Below are 22,466 nucleotides of genomic sequence, written 5' to 3'. Positions count from 1 at the left end.
ACACCCCAGCAGTTTTCCCACCCATAACCTGCTCCCAGTATTTGTAGCAAAACCAATAGGTGTGCACCCCTATTAGTCTGCTACCTGACAGGTGGCATAACCGAACTAAAGCGGCTACGTGGGACTGCAAGAGATTTGCTGGGCCTGACGACCCAGAACACAGTCAGGTAGGTGGTTGGGGGTGTGGGTGTCAGTGACAAGGCAGCTTTGTCACACCAACACTGCCCCCTAAATTTATGGAGATATTGCTCCATTTTCTTTGTAAAGTGATGGATAGTTAAGCCCCTTGAAAACAAAGGAAATATGTAACTGATGGAAGGGACAAACCAAACTGGCGGTCTGTCTGCTTATCTGTCTTCTGCATCAAGGAATAATGGGTCTTTAGGGATTAAAAAGCTCTGACCTACTGGAATGCCAACACTGTGTAACAGCAACTCATCCAAGTAATTAAGTTATTAAATGCAATTATTCACTCATTCATTTTCTAAACCGCTTAGTCAAACTCAGGGTTGTGGGGAAGCTGCCTGGAGCCTATCCCAGCAATTACAGGCGAGAACAAGTCGCCACTCCATCTCAACGCCAACACAAAGAGACAAACAAATAGCCACACACTCCTATGGAGAATTTAGAGAGAACAGTTAACCTGACATGCATGTACTTGGATAATGGGAAGCAGTCAGAGTACTGAAAGAGAACCCATGCATACATGTGTTGAACATGCAAACAGACCACAGACAGGCAACTGCTCAAATTCCTCCTCAACTGGGCTTCAGACCAGCAACTTTCTTGCTGTGAGGCAGTGGTGCTAACCACACACCACTGTGCAGCCATATCCACTTATTTATCCCATTTTCAATAATTCATTCATTTTTTCAACCACCTAGTCCAATAAGAGTCACTGGATTATTTTAATTCTATTACTGAAATTTATGCACAGTCGTAGTGGAGCATCATAGCAGTGTGAAAACAGGTAAGTCTTTCCTATAATAGGTGTCTTCTTCTGCGGCAGTGTCCTAAAATGTTTCACTCTTTTAATCATGATTTTGTTCAAGCCAAACGTAACAGCATAGATTTGGACTTGCTCATTGATCGTGTTGTACAGTAGGTGTTCGACACTTAGATGAGATGCTTAATGAAAAGTGGCCCATACTTGGCTTCACTAATTCAAAGTGTAATAAACTCGCTCCCAGCAATTACACCGTGAAGGAGCACTGCAAAATAAGAAATGAATCCGCATTCAGATATCACCAGAATGCTCTTGCTGGTTTCCTTTCCCTCAAAATCAATAACAGAGAGATAAATTTTTTCGCCAAGCAGCGTTCTTTGCCTCATCTCTCTTGCAGGCAGGTTGATGCAGGCAGCATGAACCTTGTGCTTCATCCTGAGCTTTGTTAAAAAAATATATCAGCCTAACACTCATACATGCAGCATATTTGGAGAGTACTGAAAATTTTAAACATCGCCATCAATCTGACTGAATCATAAATGAGCAAATGAAGTGCATGAGTTAAAAAAAAAAGTATTTCATCATTGACCTGAAAAGGTGCACATGCATATTTAACAAGGCTGCTTTTTCAAACAAAAGACTCCAAAAAAAAAAAAAAGACAGAGGAGTAAGTCATATCAACATTTGTTGTTACTGTGTGAGTATTTTTCCATGATAAAGAACTTTTGTGTTTTATATTACATCATATTTTTGTTGGTCTCCTGATGTCTGAATTTGGGGTTTTCAGGGATGAGGGAAAGGCATAAACTGGTGCAAATCAGAAAGCAGGAAATATGGTGTTTTGATGTTAAAATTTAATGGGAGAAAAAAAAAAAGACATCATACTTAATTCTTCTTCTATATTTCAGAACAAAAGCAACACCAACGACGCAGCAAATGGTCCCAAGAACACTTCAAAACATGCTACCATAGAATTGATCATAATACCTTCTTTGTTTGTTAAACTGCTTTTTTAAATTTAGGTTCTTTAGTGTAAAAAAATACAAGGCTGTACAAAATCTAATATATGACCTGAATGTCTTGTCTGTATATTCTTTCTTATTCACATTCTTACTACTTTTCAGTAGCCTTAAATGCAAAAATTGATGTTTTTTTCTTTTTGTAACCACAGTTTTGAAGTCAACCTTAGGAAAAATGTTCTTTTTCATATGTTTTCTTGAATATTTACTTATGATATTTACACTACATTTGATTATGATGGTGATGATAACGTATTTCCTGTGGATGTGTGTTCTATTTATAACTCACTGTATGTATTTTCTTATGAGTTTTCTTTCTTTTTTGATAAACATTACATTGAATTTTATTTGAAATGTCTTAAATAAATTGGTATAAATAAATAAATAAATAAATATAAATAAATATAAATAAATATAAATTTCTTTACTTTCTTTCATGTAACAAACAGGACTTGAAGCCCCGCCCCTACAGGCAATGTTGCATCAGAATATCCGGATACGTCATCAGCCCTAACCCGGTACTTCCTCTCCCTACAGTCCACATTTTCGACTGGAAGTTAGCACTGAAAGTAGGTTTGCTTTCGAGTTGTTATGGCTGAACAGACTGTCGTAGAGAAAATGAGTGAATTACAAGTGGACGGAGATAAAAAGGTATATAAACTTATGTTTATGTCATATTTACAAACTGGCAGCTAATCCGGTTTGTAGCGAACTTTATGCTGTTAATGTGGCTACAGACAACTGCACTGTATGGGGGATTTTATATTAGCATTATCTAAATAACTATTTTAAAAGATATGAATGAAAATATGCCGTTTTTTCGGATGTGTTTGTATGATATTTTTCTTTCGCCGTAGTGAAATTACACGATGATAATTTGGTGTTGCTAACGTGGCTAAGCATCGTGTGCACGGTGTCTATCCAGACTCTGTTCACATACAGTCTAATATTTCTCTCCCGGCTTTTAGACTCAAAAATGCTAAACCTACTTTTTAGGCATTGTATGAATCATATTGTGATTTTTTTTCTTTATTAATTGGCTCCCACACAGTTTACCAGTAAGAAAAAATTTTTAAATGTAAAACCACCTTAAAAAAAAATGAAGCTTTGATTTCTTTTTTAAAAAAAAAAAAAACATTTCTGCACAACCAGAACTTAGAGCAGCTCATACATCCCAAAATGAAAAATGTTCTGCTATTCTCATGTTGAACTGGATTAGTCTGCTGTAAAAAGGTCAAAGCCACTTCCAGCCTACAGGTCTCAGTGATTTGTAACTGTGGGCAGGTCGTGGATCTTTCATTACTGCCTTCTCTTAAAGCATATGCAAATTTGTTTACAACAAAAAAAAGATGTGTAAGATTTATCTGCACTGTCACATGTGGAAATGCAGTATAAATTTGAAACAATGTAATTGAAATAATTGTTTTTTTTGCGTTGGTTTGAGGTGTGTTTTGGAACCATGAGATACTCTTTTTTTTATTTTTATTTTATTATTATTATTATTATTATTATTATTATTATTATTATTATTATATTACTGTCATTGCAAAGCTGCAATTTAACTTAACATTGTTCATTTGTAACTTCATGATGTGATGTCTTGTCAGGTGGCAAGTGGTAAGGATGGAGGGAAGAAGAAGGCTAAAAATGCTACTGGGGAGTCTGCAGGCAGGACTGAGGTGAGTTGTTTGTGCATATATGACTGTGTATTAGTATTTTTTAAAAGTTGTTTTACAAGTACCAAGATCATGACCTTAAATTGTGTGATCCTGTCATTAAAACCTGTTGTAAATTGTAACTAAAATACATCTGTTGTTAATTTTAAGAAAGTATATATTTTTAAAAATAAAAAATCTTGCATTAAACATTTAATTTGCATACTTTTCAGAGATTTTCAGAGATAAGTATTTTAAACTGGACAAAAAAATGTTTTACTGAGACAGTTGTGGCTCTGGCGATGGTATAGTTACTTATGGACAGAAAATATATTATCAGTTTTAAACTAAATGAAAATGAAATATTTGTTTTGGCTAAGAAGTAGACAGGATGCATGACATTTTTTAATGTCATTGCCAATGCAGAAAGGGAAAGTGTTGTACTACCACAGTCTTGCAGAACAGGTGTGAGTTGCTCATTGCTGTATATTCACACAGGTAGAAGTAGTGAATTTTATCTCTCTAATGTCCATTTTAAAGGATAACAGTGATCTACAGCAGTGTTGCAGTGTAATATTTTTCAGACATTTTTATTAGCATGTAATTACTCAAAAGAAAGATTTTCTTTTCTTTTTAATTAACCTAAAACAAGGCAGTTATCTAAAGCCACCTAAGTACTGACACACTTCTACATAAGCTTTGAACACACCTGTCAAACTCTGGCTTTGGTGCTTGTGTTTTTTAGTGGGGATGTTGTAGTCTTCAGTTGGTTGCCGTCTGTAGCTTTACTTCAATATGCCAGTAAGATTTATTCCCTCCCTTACTCTCAAGGGAACGGTAGACCCAAAACACAAGTTTCACAGTGACAGCTAGCTGCATACACGTGGTAAAAGTTTTTTTTTCCCTGCTCTTTCTAAAAGAACCTTTTTTAGAATATGTTACAGCATTACCCACTTCAGTTTTTTAAAGTTTTAATGCCCAATAGATGTTTGATTGGGTCTCATTCAAAGCTGGTAACGTTGATGGCTGGTTCTGCATTGTATAATACATGTTTAATGACTCTGTTAACACTGTCACTATTTTGCTGTCATCCAAAACTTCCATCACACCATGACCAGAGTTTTTAGATAGCAACTGTAAATGAAGAATCCAGATAAATTCTAATGTCTTGGGGTAATAACTGGAGTATACACAACTGGTTTGACATAGATGAGCTTTTTATGTGAGATGACTCTACAAAATCTAAGCCTCCACACTTGGTGCTTCTGATCTCTAAATGTTTTTTTTTTACAGGCCTTAATATAGTAATAGTAATGTGTATGCACACATTAAAATGAGGGTTTTGTGCATCATTGGCTGCTGCTTCTGCATAACATACCTAGCCACATGCATCATTCAAAAAGAGCATGCTGATAAAATGGAGACATTAAAAATGTAAAGGTTATCATGGAAAAAACATAAATGCTGTCATGAAAACAAAGACAGGAATGCTGCGAGAAAAGTAGCTTTTGTTTATTATTGATTCAGCTTCTTTAATTGCCTATCAATATTTTTTTCTTTAACTCTTACATTTTTATATTCAGTAAGTGCATTTTGATTTGGAAATTGCAGAAGACGCTGACCCAAAATAAGCTCATTTTAAGTGATTAATCCTCTGATGTAGCCTACAGGCCGAGAATAATTTCTTAATCTGTGGTGGAGCAAGTATTAGCATATCAAAGTACATGTGTCAGAAATTGAAAACATTTAGTCTAAGTTAATACAATAAATGTTATATATAGTTAAGTTTATTGTCACTCGATCGATATTCCGTACATTAACGTCTTAACTATGTTCTACAATAGACTAGTTTTTCCAAGCAGACAGTTTACAACTAAGACGATTTATCATCTTCTCACCGTGGACATTGAACTCACCTTCCACTCTTGCACAGCTTTCTCTGATTATTTCCTGCCAGAACACATCTCTCCCATTCAAACCATTCCTGCACATCATATACCAGTGCACATGACCAGAAGACATTACAGACATCCCCATCCTTATCCACATACTTCTACTGTCAGATGTTGCTGTCCCATTCAAACAACTTCTGTAAAAACACCTGCATCAAGTTTCACAGCCGAACTTATCTGCAACCCTCAAGTCACTGTTAAACAAATCTTGACCTTCTCTAATGCCTAGATGTGCTTTTTTTTTTGCATGGAAGCAGAGTTGTTCAGATTAACACATCTTGAATGCTGTTCACATTCACAATGAGAGCATTATCTACTACCTGTCCATTACCTTACTACTTTGGTTTCTGTCCAGTTGTCACCGCCGCCTCAGTACATCGATGAGCGCCTTAATTTGTATGCAAAGCTGAAAGCTGAGCATGACGCTCTGATGGCAGAGAGAGCTGCAAAGGAAAGCAAACCCATCAAGGTGACCCTGCCTGATGGAAAGGTGGTGGAAGCAGAGTCCTGGAAGACCACACCATACCTGGTGGCATGTGGAATCAGGTTAGTGTAATCACAGAGCAGCTGTAATCTTTGTCATATTACACCATTCTGTAATGCAGCATTTAAAAAATAAGCAACCAACAATATCCTGATTGCCAAACACAAGCTGTCAGGTTTATTTATGCAGGCTTGTCATTACATGTTAGTGCTTTTCAAAGGTTTTATAGCATCCACATAATAAAACAGTAATTGCAAAAATGATAAGTGCCTGCATTTGGCGGTTCATTGAAATCAAAGAAAGAAAACACAGACTAGCTAAATGAATAAATAAATTTGATCTACTGCGAGCTTCAAAATTAAGCTTTTATTTTCTCCTAATATTCCTGGAATAACAAGAGCTTAAATAATCTAAACATATTCAGCCATTTAACACATCTCACGTACATGTGTACACTGCATGATGTGTAACATTTGTTTTTTACGGTGCAGTCAAGGTCTCGCTGACAACACGGTGATCACCAAAGTAAACAACAACGTGTGGGACTTGGATAGACCTTTAGAAGGGGACTGTAGCCTTCAGTTGCTCAAATTTGATGATGAGGAAGCACAAGCTGTAAGTATTTTCTTTTAGCTGTTGTTTTTAATTGACCATTTAGAAAAGTATAACAATAATTTTGTCTAAATCTTTAGCTTGATGTCATGAAAGTCATGTGACGTTTACATTTACAAAATGAATCCAACATGCTTACAGTGTCTTGTTTGTTTAGTGAGAAAACTGTATTGTTTTTAAAGTTCTACTTTTAGTTCTACTTTGATTTTTGAAGGATATGTATTGGTACATAGATTATAAAATATCTCAAATGAAAATATTTACTGATGCCAAGGTGGCATTGATTTGTCTGTCTGTCTTTTAGCAACAAAACTCAAATAATTATGAGATGATTTTGATTAAATTTAATTAGAACTCAGAAATACATGAAGGAACAAGGGAATAAATTTAGGGGGAGGTTTTCGGATCTCTCATGAAGTGCAGACCTCCACCAAGCCATGTACTGTATATGTTTCATTTTTATGTCTGTGCATTTTCCTGGAATTTATTCCATGAAGCATTGGAAAGTTTTAATACACTTTAATTTTTTCAATACTTAACAAAAAACTTAAAAAAACAAAAAAAGCTAAGTTTGCAGTTTAGTAAATGATTGTAATATTGGGACAAAGATAAAACTTCACAATAGTTTTCATGTATTTACCCATTAAGAGCTAAGATAACATTCTGACTGTCACATTGCTGTGGCTCATAATGAAATATGTCGAATGAATCTTATTTTTTAGTCTGAGTAAGCTTGTAGATATAAACCAAACGCTATTGTTTTTAATTACACAATGCTTTTGTGAACATTCCTTAGGTCTACTGGCACTCCAGCGCTCACATCCTGGGTGAAGCCATGGAGAAGGTGTATGGAGGCTGCCTCTGCTACGGTCCTCCTATTGAGAACGGTTTCTACTATGACATGTTTTTGGAGAATGAGTGAGTTTCACGGCTTTGGTTTTGGTTTATCTTATTGTCTTAAGGTAATGGCATCAGACCTCTGTGGTGTTCTTTGTGAGTACTTCAGGGTGTAACCGTTGTCAAACAGGTTCTCTTAAGACTAGTGGCTAATTTAAAATGTTGACACTGAAATGATTATAATACTTTCTTTGGGTGGGGAAATTATGTTCTATTCACCTTAACCCCCTGCTCAAGGAATTGGTGTACTGAAATAAAGTATAGTTAATATCCTAGTTACAGATACTACAGTTAAGCTTTCAAGTCATAGCATCTATTCCTTGTAAACAACTTTTTCACTTGACCTCTCTCTACACCAAGTGTTTTTCTCTTCACTTCAGGCTGTATAAAATCTTGAGCAGTGCTGTCTACTTAATTCTGCAACCCCGCTAATGAAGTCATTTTATGCTAATGGAATTCTTAGTCTGTTTTTTTACAAGGATATTTTGACATTGCTTAAGCCCTTAAGCCAAAGACTTAAAGTATTTGTCTATCCTTGGCTGAGGTTATCAGTTTCTTGGTGGACAACAGGTCTCTCCACAGTTAAATATCAGGTCAAAACTACGGTACCCTTTGGAAACTGTTGCAGATTATAATGGAAACTCTGTGCTTATTAATACTTTTAATCGAGAAGCAGTGTTGGATGTACTGTTGCGCTTATGTTCTTTATGTTGTAAACAGAGGCGTATCAAGCAATGACTTCCCATGTTTGGAAAACCTGTGCAAGAAAATCATCAAGGAGAAACAGCCGTTTGAGAGGCTGGAGATAAAAAAGGAAACTCTGCTGGAAATGTTTAAGGTACCCAAAACCCAGATAAAAACATCTGTGACAACATGCACTATAAATGTTCCAAAACCATTTCTATTTATTTGTTGTTTTTTTTTTTTTTTTTTTTAACAGTACAACAAGTTTAAATGCCGCATTTTGAATGAGAAAGTCACCACCCCCACCACCACAGTTTACAGGTGAGTTCAGGGAATATGAATGTTTTTTAATTGTCATCAAATTCAATCAATAACCACAGAATTATTTCATTGCAACAAGAAATTATTAGTATCTAAAGCAGAATGTGAAGTTTATTAGAATTGAAAGAATAAACAAACAGGAAAAACAAAGAAAAAACTGTTGTTTATTCGCATCTCCTTCCGTTATGACAAAGCAGGTTAATCCCACAGTTGCCTCAGTGCAGCCAGAAACCTGCTCATTAAAGTGGTGCTATTATGGTATTTCGAGTTTTCTGAGCTTTCTACAGTTAGTGTTGAATCCTCATCAGACACGTGAACTGCACTGTTTTTTTTATCACCTAAACGCATGTTTGAGTTTGAGTTCGAGTTCCAGCACTCTCTCTGTTCGGTTTCCATGGCGACGAAAAATGCTTCGTTTTAGAGAGTTTTTTTCTACTCGGAAATCCTTGTGACTTCTGGTGGGATAAGGTTCGGTGATTGGTTACCTTCTACTGGTTAACAAGGGCATGTACAAATACATCAGGCGGGTGGAAAATGTTGGATAAAATTATTTTGAACGATGGCTGGTGAGTTTACCAAAGAGAGACATCATGCTGCATTCGTTGCTGTGGGTTGCTGTTTTCCACTTTGTTTTCAGGGTCTGATTCAGGTTCCAACATGTAGGGCTGTATGCTATGTGTTGACATTGTAGTTTGTTTTTTTATTGAGTTCATATTAGCCTAATCCTTCTGTTTATGAGATGTTACAATGACGGCGAAAGCAGGTGCGGTGCGCGCTCCCGATGTAGCGCGGTGGAAGGAGGCGGGGCTTAATGCGGAAGAGTCTCAATCCACTCGTTTTGCCCACAGGCTGATCTGACAGCCTATGGAGAGGGTCGGTCTGAAGTAAATAGTCATTTGTGACAATAACTCAATCAATCCCAGCCATTCTGTTCTCAGAAATAAAATTAAATTAGCCTGAAATGCACGTAATAGTTCCACATTAAGATCTCATGCCAAGTACAGGTACATCTCAGAAAATTAGAATATTATGAAAAAAATTCAATATTTTTTTGTCACTCATTTCAGAATGTGAAACTTGTATATTTACATAGATATTTAGGTCATTACACATAGAGTGAAACGTTTCAAATATGCAATCTTTTAAATGTTGATAATTGTGGCTTATAGATAATGAAAACCCAAAATGCAGTGTCTCAGGAAATTAGAATATTGTGAAAAACTTCAATCTTAGAAAGTCATGGTGTCACACCTTAATCAACTCAAAACACCTGCAAAGGTATCCTAAACCTTTAAATGGTCTCTCTGTCTGGGTTAGATCACTACACAATCATGGGAAAGACTGTTGGCTTGACAGATGTCCAGAAGACGATCATTGACCCTCCACAAGGAGGGAAAGCCATAAAAGGTCATTTGTAAAGCAGCTGGTTGTTCAGAGTGCTGTATTCAAGCATATTGATGGAAAGTTGAGTAGAAGGAAATGGTGCACCAACAAAAGGCAGAACTGCAGCCTTGAGAGCATTATGAAGAAACATCCATTCAAAAATCTGGGAAGCTTCACAAGGAGTGGACTGAAGCTGGACTCAGCGCATCAAGAGCCACTACGCACAGGCGAATCCTAGACATGAGATACAAATGTCCCATTCCTCGTGTCAAGCCACGCCTGAACCAGAGACAACGACAGAAGCATCTCACCTGGGCTAAGGAGAAAAGGGACTGGACTGTTGCTTAGATGAAAGCAAATTTTGCATTTTATTTGGAAATCAAGGTCCCAGAGTCTGGAGGAAGAGTGGAGAGGCACAGAATCCATGTTGCTTGAAGTCCAGTGTGAAGTTTCCAGTCAGTGATGATTTGGGGAGCCATGTTATCTGCTGCTGTTGGTCCACTGTGTACTCAGTCAACACAGCCATCTGCCAGGAAATATTAGAGATTTTTTTTTTCCAGCAGGACTTGGCACCTGCCTACACTGCCAAAGGTACCAAAAGCTGCTTCAATGACCATGGTGTTATTGTGCCTGATTGGCCAACAAAGTCACCTGATTTGAACCCCATAGAGCAGGGGTAGGCAACTCCAGTCCTCGAGTGTCACAGTGCTGCAAATGTTGGGAGTTTCCCTGCTGGAACCCACCTGATTCAAACCAATGGCTAATTATCAGACTTGTGCAGAGTTTGATGTCAAGAAACTCCTAACATTGGCAGGACTGTGGCACTCGAGGACTGGAGTTGCCTACCCCTGCCATAGAGAGTCTGTGGGGTATTGTCAAGAGGAAGATGAGACACGAGACCCAACCATGTAGATGATCTGAAGGCTGCTGTCAAAGCAACCGGTGCTTCCATTACACCTGAGCAGTGCCACACGCTGATCGTTTCCATTGCCATGCTGCATTGATGCAGTAAGTCATGCAAAAGGAGGCCCAACCAAGTATTGAGTGCGTGGGAATGAACATACTTTTCAGAAGCCTGACATTTCTGTTTAAAATATAAATTTTCTTCCATTGATCTTGTGTAATATTCTAATTTTCTGAGACACTGCATTTTGGGTTTTCATTATCTATAAGCCACAATCTTTCAAAATTTCAAGAAATAAATGTTTGAAATGTTTCACTCTGTGTAATGAATCTATGTAATATCTGGGTTTCATATTCTGAAATGAGTGACAAAAAATATTTAACTTTTTCATCATAATCCATTTTTCCTGAGCTGTACCTGTATATGATTTAAAGTGGTCCTTAATCTAAATATTAGGAGAGCTTTGTTCATTTTATACGTCAAAACTTACAATTTTGTGTATTTAAAGATGAAACATTTTGTAATTTAAGGTAATGGAGCATGAACAGAATTTTGTTCATTTTGTGGATCAGTAACAAAACAAAGATTAAAAAGACTTTAAATGATATTTAATGATAAAGTTTTTTAACATGAACAAAATGAATTATTAAAACAAAGTTTTTTATTTTTTATTTTAGATGTGGCCCTTTAATTGACCTGTGTCGGGGCCCTCATGTCAGGCACACTGGAAAGATCAAGGCGCTGAAGATCCACAAGGTTGGTGTTTATCAGCTGCACAGCACCTGAAGTGCTGCCGTCTATATATTTTGTTTGTCCCCATTTCAGAGGAGAGTTGTACGTGTTTTACTCTCCGGGGATTCGGTGGACTCTAAAGAACGATGAAATTTGATATTCTTTTTTTGGTGTGCTAGAATTCCTCTACTTACTGGGAGGGAAAGGCGGACATGGAAACTCTCCAGAGGATCTATGGAATCTCCTTCCCTGACCCCAAAATGCTCAAAGAGTGGGAGAAGTTTCAGGAGGAGGCCAAGAACAGAGATCACCGCAAGCTGGGACGGGTATGAACTGAAATGCAAATGGGTTCCCAGTATTCAGTTTTAAATGGACTTCTACATGGTTTTACATGTAGAAGTCCATTAGGGTATGCTTTACATATGTATATTAAAAACTAAAAAATATCATGACCCATTTCTAGCAGAAAGATAACATTAGCATAAAGGGCTTAATTACACTTCACGTTATTTGGGATATGGGATGGTTTATGTCACGTTGGAACCTTTCAGCTCAGTGTTGAAAAGCTGAGCAGAAAACCTTCACATCCACCAACTAGAATGACTTTGTGATGAACTGCTGCAACATGTAACCAGTTTGAGCCAAGTAGTGCCTTTTAATTTTCCATCACCTAGAAAGTTTTAATTATTTTTCTTATAAATTCAGGAGCAGGACCTCTTCTTCTTCCATGAACTGAGTCCAGGGAGCTGCTTCTTTCTGCCAAAGGGGGCCTTCATCTACAACACGCTGATTGAGTTCATCAGAGTGAGTTCAAGCTGTCTGACCCACAATGAATAATTGCTTTGCTCTGACTTCATGCTTTGAGATGCAAAAGGCAAAAAGTTTACTTTTTCAGGAAGACCTGATGAGAATAAAATGAGCACATCTGTGGATTTTTTTTCTATTTGTGTTACAGCAAAGCATAGCTGTAAGCTAACTTTGCTCTAGCGGTGCTGACGGTTCAGACTGAAAATTTTACATCAACAGTCAGTTCAGTTTCAGTCAATTTGCTTTGTCAACAAACAATCGCTCAATAACCAATTTACAGAAGAGTCCAAAGTCGCAGTTCAGTTCAGTTGACGTTGGTAGATTTGTTGTACAGCAAGGTTTGGTATCAATGAAGACAGTACCAAAATAGACACATAAACAGACATTCGGACACTTACAATGGCTCACAAAGTCAAAAATCAATAAATAGTTACATTTATAGATAGAAATAATTTAAAATCCTAAAATTTATTTAGGGGGTGCTATTATGGTATTTCAACTTTTCTGAGCTTTCTACAGAGTTACAGTGTTGAATCCTCATCAGACATGTGAACGGCACCGGTTTTTATCACCTAAACGCATGTTTGAGTTCGAGTTACAGCACTCTCTCCGTTTGGTTTCCATGGCGACGAAAAACGCGTCGTTTTAGAGAGTTTTTTTTCTACTTGGAAATCCTTGTGACGTCCCGGGTTATAAGGTTCGGTGATTGGTTACCTTCTACTGGTTAACAAGGGCATGTACAGATACATCAGGCGGGTGGAAAACGTCAGATAAAGTTATTTCCAACGATGGCTGGTGAGTTTACCAAAGAGAGACATCCTGCTGCATTCGTTGCTGTGGGTTGCTGTTTTCCACTTCGTTTTCAGGATCGGATTCAGGTTCGGGCTGAATTTTGTTTTTTTATTGAGTTCATATTCGCCTAATCCTTCTGTTTATGAGATGTTACAATGACGGCGAAAGCAGGTGCGGTGCGCGCTCCCGATGTAGTGCAGTGGCGGGAGGCGGGGCTTAATGCGGAAGAGTCTCAATCCACTCGTTTTGCCCGCAGGCTGATCTGACAGCCTACGGAGAGGGTCGGTCTGAAGTAAATAAAGCGATTTGTGACAATAACTCAATCAATCCCAGCCCTTCTGGTCTCAGAAATAAAAATAAATTAGCCTGAAATGCACGTAATAGTTCCACTTTAAGGAGAACTGCTGCAGATGGAACAAAGTGTTTTATCCTACAGCTCAGCACCTGGAACCTGCGTCCTGATGGGAGAAGGTGAAACTCCACAAATAAAGGATGGGAGTCATAGCTCACAATATTAGACGCTATAGGCTGTACCTGCCTGATGTACAGCGCCTCAAAACTCGGCTGAGGCTCACCAATCAGCCTACTAGACCATTTGATAATCTGACTGACTTTATTTCTGTCTTTCAGAGTCAAATTACCAAACCAGGTTACAAAGGAAAATGACTAAACTGATTCAATAAAAGATCTGTAAAAGAGAGAGAGCATTGTTTTGTCAGTATGAAAGACATGTCAGCTTTCTCAGGCACAAAAGACGTTGATGTCCTTTTTTTATACACAACTTCAGAGTTCTCCCGAGAGCTGAGTGAGCTGTCAATCACAGTTCCCAAACATTTCTACCTCTGCACCAGAGATGGTTGTGACCTCTGGTGTGTCTTTTATCCTCCAGAAATCAATGGCCATGTCTTTGGTTTTGGATGTGTTTAGCTTCAGGTTGGACTCTTCACACCACTGAACAAACTGACTGAAAATTGGGCCTTGTCCATTTTCGTTTCCCTGAAGAAGGCTCCCAATCACAGTGTCATCAGCGTATATCAAAACTGTACTTCTGAAATGGCTTTAAGTCAAACAGATTTGATTATTTTATAAATGTAGAAGCTTCCGATCACGTTATGATTTTCTTTAGACTTTAAGTTTAAGTTATACAGTTTTAGTTATACAGTAATACGACAGGAGCCTCTGTAAGTACTGATGGGGCTGTGTTGTAGCTGTGAAACAGCTTTTGGAAAAGAGGACACAAACAAAACGCCGCTGTGGACAATTACATGAGTAAAATACACACAGGAACATCTTTGGTTATGGACCACACAGCAGCAGTTGCAGTACGTAGGACTGTTTTCTTTGCTGGATCTATGACACTGCTGTGTGAACAGCGCGTCTCAGAGGGAGTCCGCCTTTTCTATCTGAGATCATCTCCTCGTTTTTTTAGTCGTGAGTTTGTTTCTGTAATTAAAAAGGCTTGGATGATTTTCTTTTGTTTCTTTTGCTAATAAACAGGTTTAATTTAAGAAAAATGTAAAAAAAAAAAAAAAAAAAAAAAAGGCTTTTAACGAAAGTTAAAGGAAAAAAAAAAGCAAAATGGGTGGAGGAATTGTTAGTTGTAAAGTGATGTGGCTTCTACTAAATGCTCCCTTGTAAAATGTCTTAGAAATTTGTCTTTGCTTAGTAATATATCAAAGCTTAAAACTAAAACAGATATTTGAATAATCTTGCAGTAAAATAATTATATGCCATATCATGTCAGCACTGGTCATACGTGGAAATGGAAACACATTGCTAATTGTGGAAATATTTTAACAGTTATTAATAAGTCTTAAATTATACATAAAATGCAACTTGATAAATATAAATCACATGCATCAGAAGATTTGGGGAAAATAAAAAAAGCTATTACATTATATATTGTTTCCTGAATGTCTTACAAATAATATGTCTGTCTGTGTCTTTGAAATTGAATTAAATATAATAAATGAATTATGTTAAGATTACAATTTGACAAATTATTTGATAGAGCGAATACAGGAGGAGGGGCTTCCAGGAGGTGGTAACGCCAAACATCTATAACAGCAAGCTCTGGGTGACCTCTGGCCATTGGCAACACTACAGCGAGAACATGTTCTCATTTGAAGTGGAAAAGGAGATCTTTGCCCTGAAACCCATGAACTGCCCGGGACATTGGTGAGAATTTTTCAATACAGCCATTAAGGTCTTACTTAAAATAGTTTTGTTTCTTTGATTGTTTTTTTTATTTTTTATTTTTTAGCAAATAGAGAATAATAGATATAACAGAAAAAGACCAGCTTATTTCACCCTTTTCATTTTAAAAATGAACAAAAATCCAAGGAATGACTGCTTAATACATGTTTATAGTAAGTTTACCCCCCTCAAATAGGCTCCCAGCACCACCAGAATATAAATGTTTAAGTCTGGTACAATATTTAGCTCGTACAGAGCAGACTTGCATAATTCTGTCTTTGTACAACAGAATACTTTGTGCTGCAGAAGTTTGTGTTTAATGGTCCAGTTCAGCTCAGTCTGTAGCTTGATTTAAGTCTGCCTTATTTCTATCTGTAGATAATAAATATGTTCATAGAAACTTGAGATTTCCACCATGTTTTGTTGCGAGTATCATTTAGATGAAATGCTGAGTTCAGGCTTTGACAGCCATACTAGGCAGGTAGAGAAAAGGTCCCATATTGTGCTAGCTCTGATGGACTGTTGTGTGTTTACACTCTGCTTGTGTTGCCTTTTTGGCACCAGTCTCATGTTTGATCACCGTCCTCGCTCCTGGCGAGAGTTGCCCCTCCGCATGGCCGACTTTGGGGTCCTGCACAGAAACGAGCTGTCAGGAGCCCTCACTGGCCTCACCCGAGTCCGCCGCTTCCAGCAGGATGATGCACACATCTTCTGCACCATGGACCAGGTGAGCCCTTGTCCCACTCGCCATACACACATTTCTGATGAAGCTCTGATAAAAAAGCTTGCCTGGGGGGGGATTTATTTTACACATCAAAGTCTGTTTACAACCTTGGGGTTTACCATGGCATATAGTATGTGGGCGAAGAACATTTTCATTAAGCTGTCTGTGGCTGATAAATTGCCTCAAGTGTCGCGGCTCGAGGTTATGTGTGTTGAGGTGGAAGACGGCAGTTTATAAAATAAATAATTTCTCTTGAATCTCAAGCTGCTGAAGTGGAAGCTCATACTTTGTGGTTAATGCAGATGGCATTATTTGACAAGGACAAGAAAAAAAAAAAGTCCCAGTTTCTCCTTGCGTTGCATCAACTTAATAAAAAAATGATTAACTTCTTCATAACAGTGTAAAAGGGGACAGTACTGGATTGGTTGAGTGCTTTTTAAACACTGGTGCATATTACATAACATTAACTTTGAATTTTTGGATAAATGTGTTTTCTTTAAGCATAAAAGTACATTTCCACATGGAAAAAAGACATTACCCATTTGCAAGACGATCTTTTAGCTTTCCAGCTGATTGCTGGCTTACTGGTACAGCCGTGCCGCTGTAAAGCCATGCTACCACTGAGTGGTACAGACCAGGCAGCTGTGATATGGGAGGTCTGGCCTGGTCAGGCAAGCGCTTCCATAGCCAGTCTGAGCTTAAATGTGTGGCATCAGACTGGCATGACCACAACAACAAACAGCAGTACAATAGTGAGATAATATTTGTCTGTCCAGAGCCAGACTTTAGCCTTGTTGTTGGCATCTTTTCCTTTTTGTCTTTTCAATGTAAACTGAAGTAAAACAACTGGATCATACAGGGCCGTTGTGATTACTTTTGTCACTAGAAGTAACATTTTCTATGCTCCCATCAGTGGACTGTATCGCTTAACGGCGGTAGTTCTGTCCTGACCTTACTGTACTATTCTCCCTGGAGATCTTGTGTGATGCATGTTTTCATAACGGATCTGTTAACGTCCTTGTGTTTGGTGTCCTGTGCAAAGTGTTTGGCTGAACAGATGGATGTGATGGAAAAGCAAATGTGATAAAGAATCTTCTAATAATGTCTCTTTTATTGTGGACTTCAGATTGAAGGGGAGATTAAGGGCTGCCTGGACTTCCTAAAGACTGTGTACGACGTCTTCGGCTTCACTTTCAAACTGAACCTTTCCACAAGGCCAGAGAAGTTTCTAGGAGAGCCATCGGTGTGGGACCAAGCAGAAAAGGTACGAGGGAAACCTTGTTTCTATCCATGGAATGAAAACATGTGAACACCTCTCACACAGAGAATTAAGATCCTGATGTACAGTTTGTCAAAATCTCAGTTTTTGACAAACTGAGATTTGTAGATTTAGAGAAATCTCCATTTTAATGAGTTTTTCTTTCTCTGTAAACCTGTCATCGTTTCTGAGGAAGAAAACTTTATTTTTTTTTTTTTTTTGCTCTCTCTGGAGATTCTTTCCACCTTTTGGTGCTGTCACCGTCAGCATGTGCTGTCAAATCAAGTTTACTCTCTGAAGACCCACTCCCATTTATTTGTTTTTATTTAGCCGTTTATTTTTACATCCGTGGTTCATCTCTCATTTGCTCATCGTTTGTTTTCAAACAAGCATAAACAGATATTGACAAGAGAGCACGTCGGGCAGGGTGATAATGAGGATTTATATTTATTTCAATGAACCAGGAAAAAAAGCAGCATCCTGGTGGAGCCTGAAGTGAAGAGATGAAGCTGTAGAATCTGTGTTTAAGCTGATAAAGGTATCACATGCTCTTGTCTTGCATTGAAAGGAGCTCTTATGTGTGAAAGATATAAATTTGTTTGTTCGTCTGGTAAGACTGTAATGGCAGACTGTAATGCCATATATAATGGCAGCAGAAGGAGCGTGTCAGCAGACACAAAGCCTGCGTTGAATTTTGCACAAGGGTTGGAATGGTTTTCTTTGTCTCATGGCATTCATTTCCCATTGAATATGATTGGAAATGTATTTTACAAGTTAAATACCACTTATTTATTTCAGCCGTGTGGCAGTCTGCAGAGCACTCTGTCACATGATTTCTGCCACAAAGATTTTTGTTTTGTTTGCCTCAGTTGGAAAATCTTGTCTTGCATAATAAGCTGACGCTTTTGTCCTTTGCTGTCCTCACTTCATCGATTTTTCCCTTCCTACCCCGTTCATTGTTTTGGCGGGGCTGGTTTTGTCATCTTAATTTGCTTTAAGAAAGCATCTTTGGTTTCTGCTAACAGAAAATACACATTACAATTTCTCCTCCTCTGAAAGTAATTTAGCTTTTGTTCTTATTCTTCTTTGGTTGTGATAAACTAAGGCAGGTTTATTTGTAAAGCACAACAACAACTTTTAAAGTGCTTCACAGGGACATCAAAACATTTGGAAATAAGAAGCATGATTTCAAATTAAATGAAAAAAAGGGAGGAAATTTAGACAAAAACCATTTAAAATGTGATTAAGTTAAAAACAGTGAAGCTTAAAAAAATTGTGCAGATTTGGACTTTTTAATAAAACCTATTGAAGTCATCAGCATCCAACATCACAGTCGTGCTTAAACTGAAGAGGAATTCATGTGTGAATTAGTTGAAAATTGTCCTGATTGTTTACTTCTTCGGCTTTGTTTGTTTGTTTATGGTTTCTTGTAACCCCTTAAAGATGTCTTAAGCATTCATACTGCTGGTTTATTCTGTATTCATGGTTCTCTGCGCTCCAGTTTAATTTCACTTTAACACCATTTTTTTTCAGATAAAACAAATTCATTACTGATGATAAAAGTTATTTTTAACATGTCATTTTATTGTCAATCAAGCAAGCAATTGCAGCCTGCTGCAAGCAGAAATAAATCTACATTAGAGATTAACCGCGACATCTTTGCTACTGCATGTGTTAATCTTTCTGTCATTAATTGTTCTGTGAATGGAATTGATAATAGAAGAGAAAAAATACCAGATTTTAAGTTGCACAACAGTGTTGATCAGTGTTTCTCTGGGAAAAACCTTAAATTCAGCATTTAGATTTCATTTTTAATGTTTGCATGCACAAGTGTAGGAAGCAGAAAAGCTGTGACAGATAAGCTGTGCGTGGGGACAGGAACCAAGCTTGCTACATGTTTCCCTCACCTCATTAAATCTAGCAAGCAGCCATAAAATATTATTGAGGCATTAACATTTTCTCAGCTCAGTGATTAGTTCCAGATGACGTAAAGGTCACGTCTGAATACACAGCTTTGCTTACCTCCACTATTTACCTCTGCGTCGGTCAAACACCAGTAATATTACTGCAAAGCAATAACTTGTTTGTTTTTGCAGCAATTGGAGAACAGCTTGAATGAGTTTGGAGAGAAATGGGTTCTCAACCCGGGAGACGGAGCTTTCTATGGACCCAAGGTGAGCGGTGCACTGCAGCACTGATGTACTTTAACAGGAATCAGCAGGAGATGTATTGCTGATCACTTGTTGTTTGTCTGCAGATTGACATTCAGATCAAGGACGCTATTGGCCGATACCATCAATGTGCCACAATACAGCTTGACTTCCAGCTACCCATCCGCTTTAATCTCACCTTTGTTAGGTAACTCACATACTTTTTTTTTATTATATAAAAATATATTATTCATGCTGTATTGTTTAATATTGATGTTTTGTTGTTGCAAAAACTTGTGACTAACACAGAACTGAATGAATCATTCAAAACAAATCAGTCCTTTGTGTTTCCAGGTGCATCAGAGGGTATAAGTTGGAAAACACAATACAAACGTTTAACCAATGGGAATTATAAACCTTTTTTTTTTTTCAAGCCACGACGGCTGTGACGAAACAAGACCAGTGATCATCCACAGAGCCATCCTGGGATCAGTCGAGAGGATGATTGCCATTCTGACTGAGAACTATGGAGGCAAATGGTTTGTTGACAATCAGAAAAGTTAAACTAGGACCAGACTTAAGACTCCTCTGACTAAAGTCAATTCAGTTTTAAATGTTACTTCCATATTTGCTAAACAGACACCTCAGCTGTGTTGGGCTTAGAAATATTTGCATTACTAATATATCTATCTGTTCAACAAATCAACTAAAGGCATGTTTATGCTGTTCATTTTCAGGCCACTGTGGCTTTCTCCCCGTCAAGTGATGGTTGTACCAGTGGGCCCAACCTGTGAGGAGTACGCTGAGAAGGTGACCAACATGTTCACATCGCTTCATTATACTACAAATAAAAGGAATAACTTTGTTTCCTCATCATTCTACAATCAGTGTTTCATAATGAAGGCAAAAACACAAAATCATAACAATTATTACAAACTGATCATCTGCTGCATTTTGCAGTTTTACTCTGAATGCATCACATCAATAGACCTCCAGTATCTGCATGATCTTGTATGTTCAAGCAGTGATCCTAAAATTGGCCAATTTGATACAAGATATAAAATATTAAGAAGTATTTCTTTGGAAAGCAAAATTCATTTCTGATATAATTGAAAAACACAGCCTGTTCAAAGCCTCAGTTTCTTTGTTTACATTTAGCAAAGCTGGGCTCTCAGAGATTGTCAACAACAACAAAATATAAATCACAATTCTGTGTGTTTAGCTTTATTTAATGTTCTCATATTGTGTTTGTTACATAGGCTAAAATAGTGTTTGGCAAGGCATTGCCAATTAGGTCACTGTTCAGGTCAGTGAATGTAATTGGGGATTTAGGAGTAACGTGATTAGAGCGGGGAAATGGAGTCTCATCATAAGAGGTCGCTGGAGACACTTGCAGAAAAAAACTATCCACTTAGAGGGAGATCGCCTGAGACCCGAGCTAATGCCAGGTATAAACAGTGTTTGGCCAATTTTTATGAACAAACAGTATAATTTGCACAGGAAGCTATTACTAAAATTAACATTTTTACAGTCCTGATGGTTCTGCTACAGGAAAACACAGCAGGCGTGTCGTTAGTAAATATAATGAAAAACCTTTTCCACAATGTGCTGAATGCAACATATTTTTACTGTATGACAGGAAAAATAATCTAATATTGTTTTCTTTTCTCCGGTTTCTGTCAAACATGTTAGGTCAGGCAGGAATTCCACAACGGTGGCTTGATGGCGGATGTTGACGTCGACCCCGGCTGCACTCTGAACAAAAAGATCCGAAATGCACAGCTGGCGCAGTACAACTTCATCCTGGGTCAGTGACAACACACGTCTTTCACTGTCTGTCCTTCCCTTTCCTTATCTCTAACTCGCTTTCCACTCAGATATTGATTTTTCTTTTTTTTTTTTTTTTTTTCTTTCTTTGCTTCCTCTATTTTGAGAAGTGGTGGGAGAGAAGGAGAAGACGAGCAACACTGTGAACGTACGCACCCGTGACAACAAAGTCCACGGCGAGCGCAGCGTGGAGGAGTGCATCACTCGTCTCAAACAGCTCAAGTCATCCAGAAGTCGGAACGCAGAGGAGGAATTCTGAGCATACCTCAAGTCGCTTAAAAAGAGGCCATGTTTTTAAAGATCAGGTTTTCATGAGGGACGTAAAACCCACAAAGGTTGCCTAGTTTCAGCTTTTTGCAGAAATCACTTTTTCCTTCTACAAATGCATTTTCTGTCTTCCTGGTGTCTTCAGTGACAAAAAGCACTTCGTTTCACCGGCTATGGTCGTGTAATGACGGGGTATGTGCACTTGTGCGGTGAATTATAATCGTCTGTCCCTTCTCGTCTCGTTGGGGTTATGATGAGGTCTCTAAACGGCTTTGCAGAAAACTGCTGTAAATGATTCAGCTGCGTGATGAAATGTCTCTCAAAACTGTTTCCAAATGTTATAAACAAATCAAAACAGGGCTTGATCCACAATTTCTGTAATTCATCATTTATTTACGGAATTGTATATGAGATACAGTTTTGATAATTAAACATTAATAATCTATTGAATTTAGTTTCTCTTTTTTTTTGAGAGAGAAAAAAAATCAGGTGGATGGATTTCTGTGCAGGTGTGAGTCTCTGAGCTATGCCTGTCTCCCAGGTAAAACTAATCCTTTGAGTAGGGGTAGGAGTACAATTCTTGTGACTTGTGTGTCTGTGTGTTGTGGAAGGGGATCAAAGCTGTATCACCTGGGACAGAGGCACTTGGAAAGTGTCTGAGCCGGGTCAGGAGGATGCACTTGCCCACAAATAAGATTATTAAGTAGTGGTACAAGTATTTAATAAGCCAAGCTTCTGACAGGCTTCACGCCTCAGTGTGAAAGTTTGTGGTTATTTTGCTTCTAAAAAGGGGAATTGGCATTTTCCATAAAGAGGAGGTGGAATTGTGAGCAACCTCTTAGTAAAGGTGGATGCT

General features: G+C 37.9%; 1 protein-coding gene across 1 annotated transcript in view; it reads left to right on the top strand.

Moving 5' to 3' along the window:
* The first annotated feature begins 2,491 nt into the window (after nt 1-2,491).
* Nucleotides 2,492-22,466, top strand: part of tars1 (threonyl-tRNA synthetase 1) — a 20,120-nt gene continuing 145 nt past the window's right edge. The window contains exons 1-19 of the mRNA XM_079251092.1: nt 2,492-2,616; nt 3,573-3,644; nt 5,928-6,118; nt 6,548-6,671; nt 7,465-7,586; nt 8,286-8,403; nt 8,506-8,570; nt 11,535-11,613; nt 11,769-11,915; nt 12,295-12,393; nt 15,200-15,366; nt 15,949-16,111; nt 17,235-17,372; nt 19,463-19,540; nt 19,624-19,724; nt 19,951-20,055; nt 20,254-20,326; nt 21,209-21,323; nt 21,454-22,466. The exon at nt 21,454-22,466 is cut by the window's right edge and continues 145 nt beyond it. Of these exons, the coding sequence (XP_079107218.1) occupies nt 2,557-2,616; nt 3,573-3,644; nt 5,928-6,118; nt 6,548-6,671; nt 7,465-7,586; nt 8,286-8,403; nt 8,506-8,570; nt 11,535-11,613; nt 11,769-11,915; nt 12,295-12,393; nt 15,200-15,366; nt 15,949-16,111; nt 17,235-17,372; nt 19,463-19,540; nt 19,624-19,724; nt 19,951-20,055; nt 20,254-20,326; nt 21,209-21,323; nt 21,454-21,602 (2,166 nt within the window). The 5' untranslated portion in view covers nt 2,492-2,556 and the 3' untranslated portion in view covers nt 21,603-22,466. The remainder of the gene's footprint in view (nt 2,617-3,572; nt 3,645-5,927; nt 6,119-6,547; nt 6,672-7,464; nt 7,587-8,285; nt 8,404-8,505; nt 8,571-11,534; nt 11,614-11,768; nt 11,916-12,294; nt 12,394-15,199; nt 15,367-15,948; nt 16,112-17,234; nt 17,373-19,462; nt 19,541-19,623; nt 19,725-19,950; nt 20,056-20,253; nt 20,327-21,208; nt 21,324-21,453) is intronic.

The sequence above is a fragment of the Telmatherina bonti genome (genome assembly GCF_933228915.1).
Source record: "Telmatherina bonti genome assembly, chromosome: 13".
Lineage (NCBI taxonomy): Eukaryota > Metazoa > Chordata > Actinopteri > Atheriniformes > Telmatherinidae > Telmatherina > Telmatherina bonti.
This window is presented reverse-complemented; position numbering and strand designations above follow the sequence as displayed.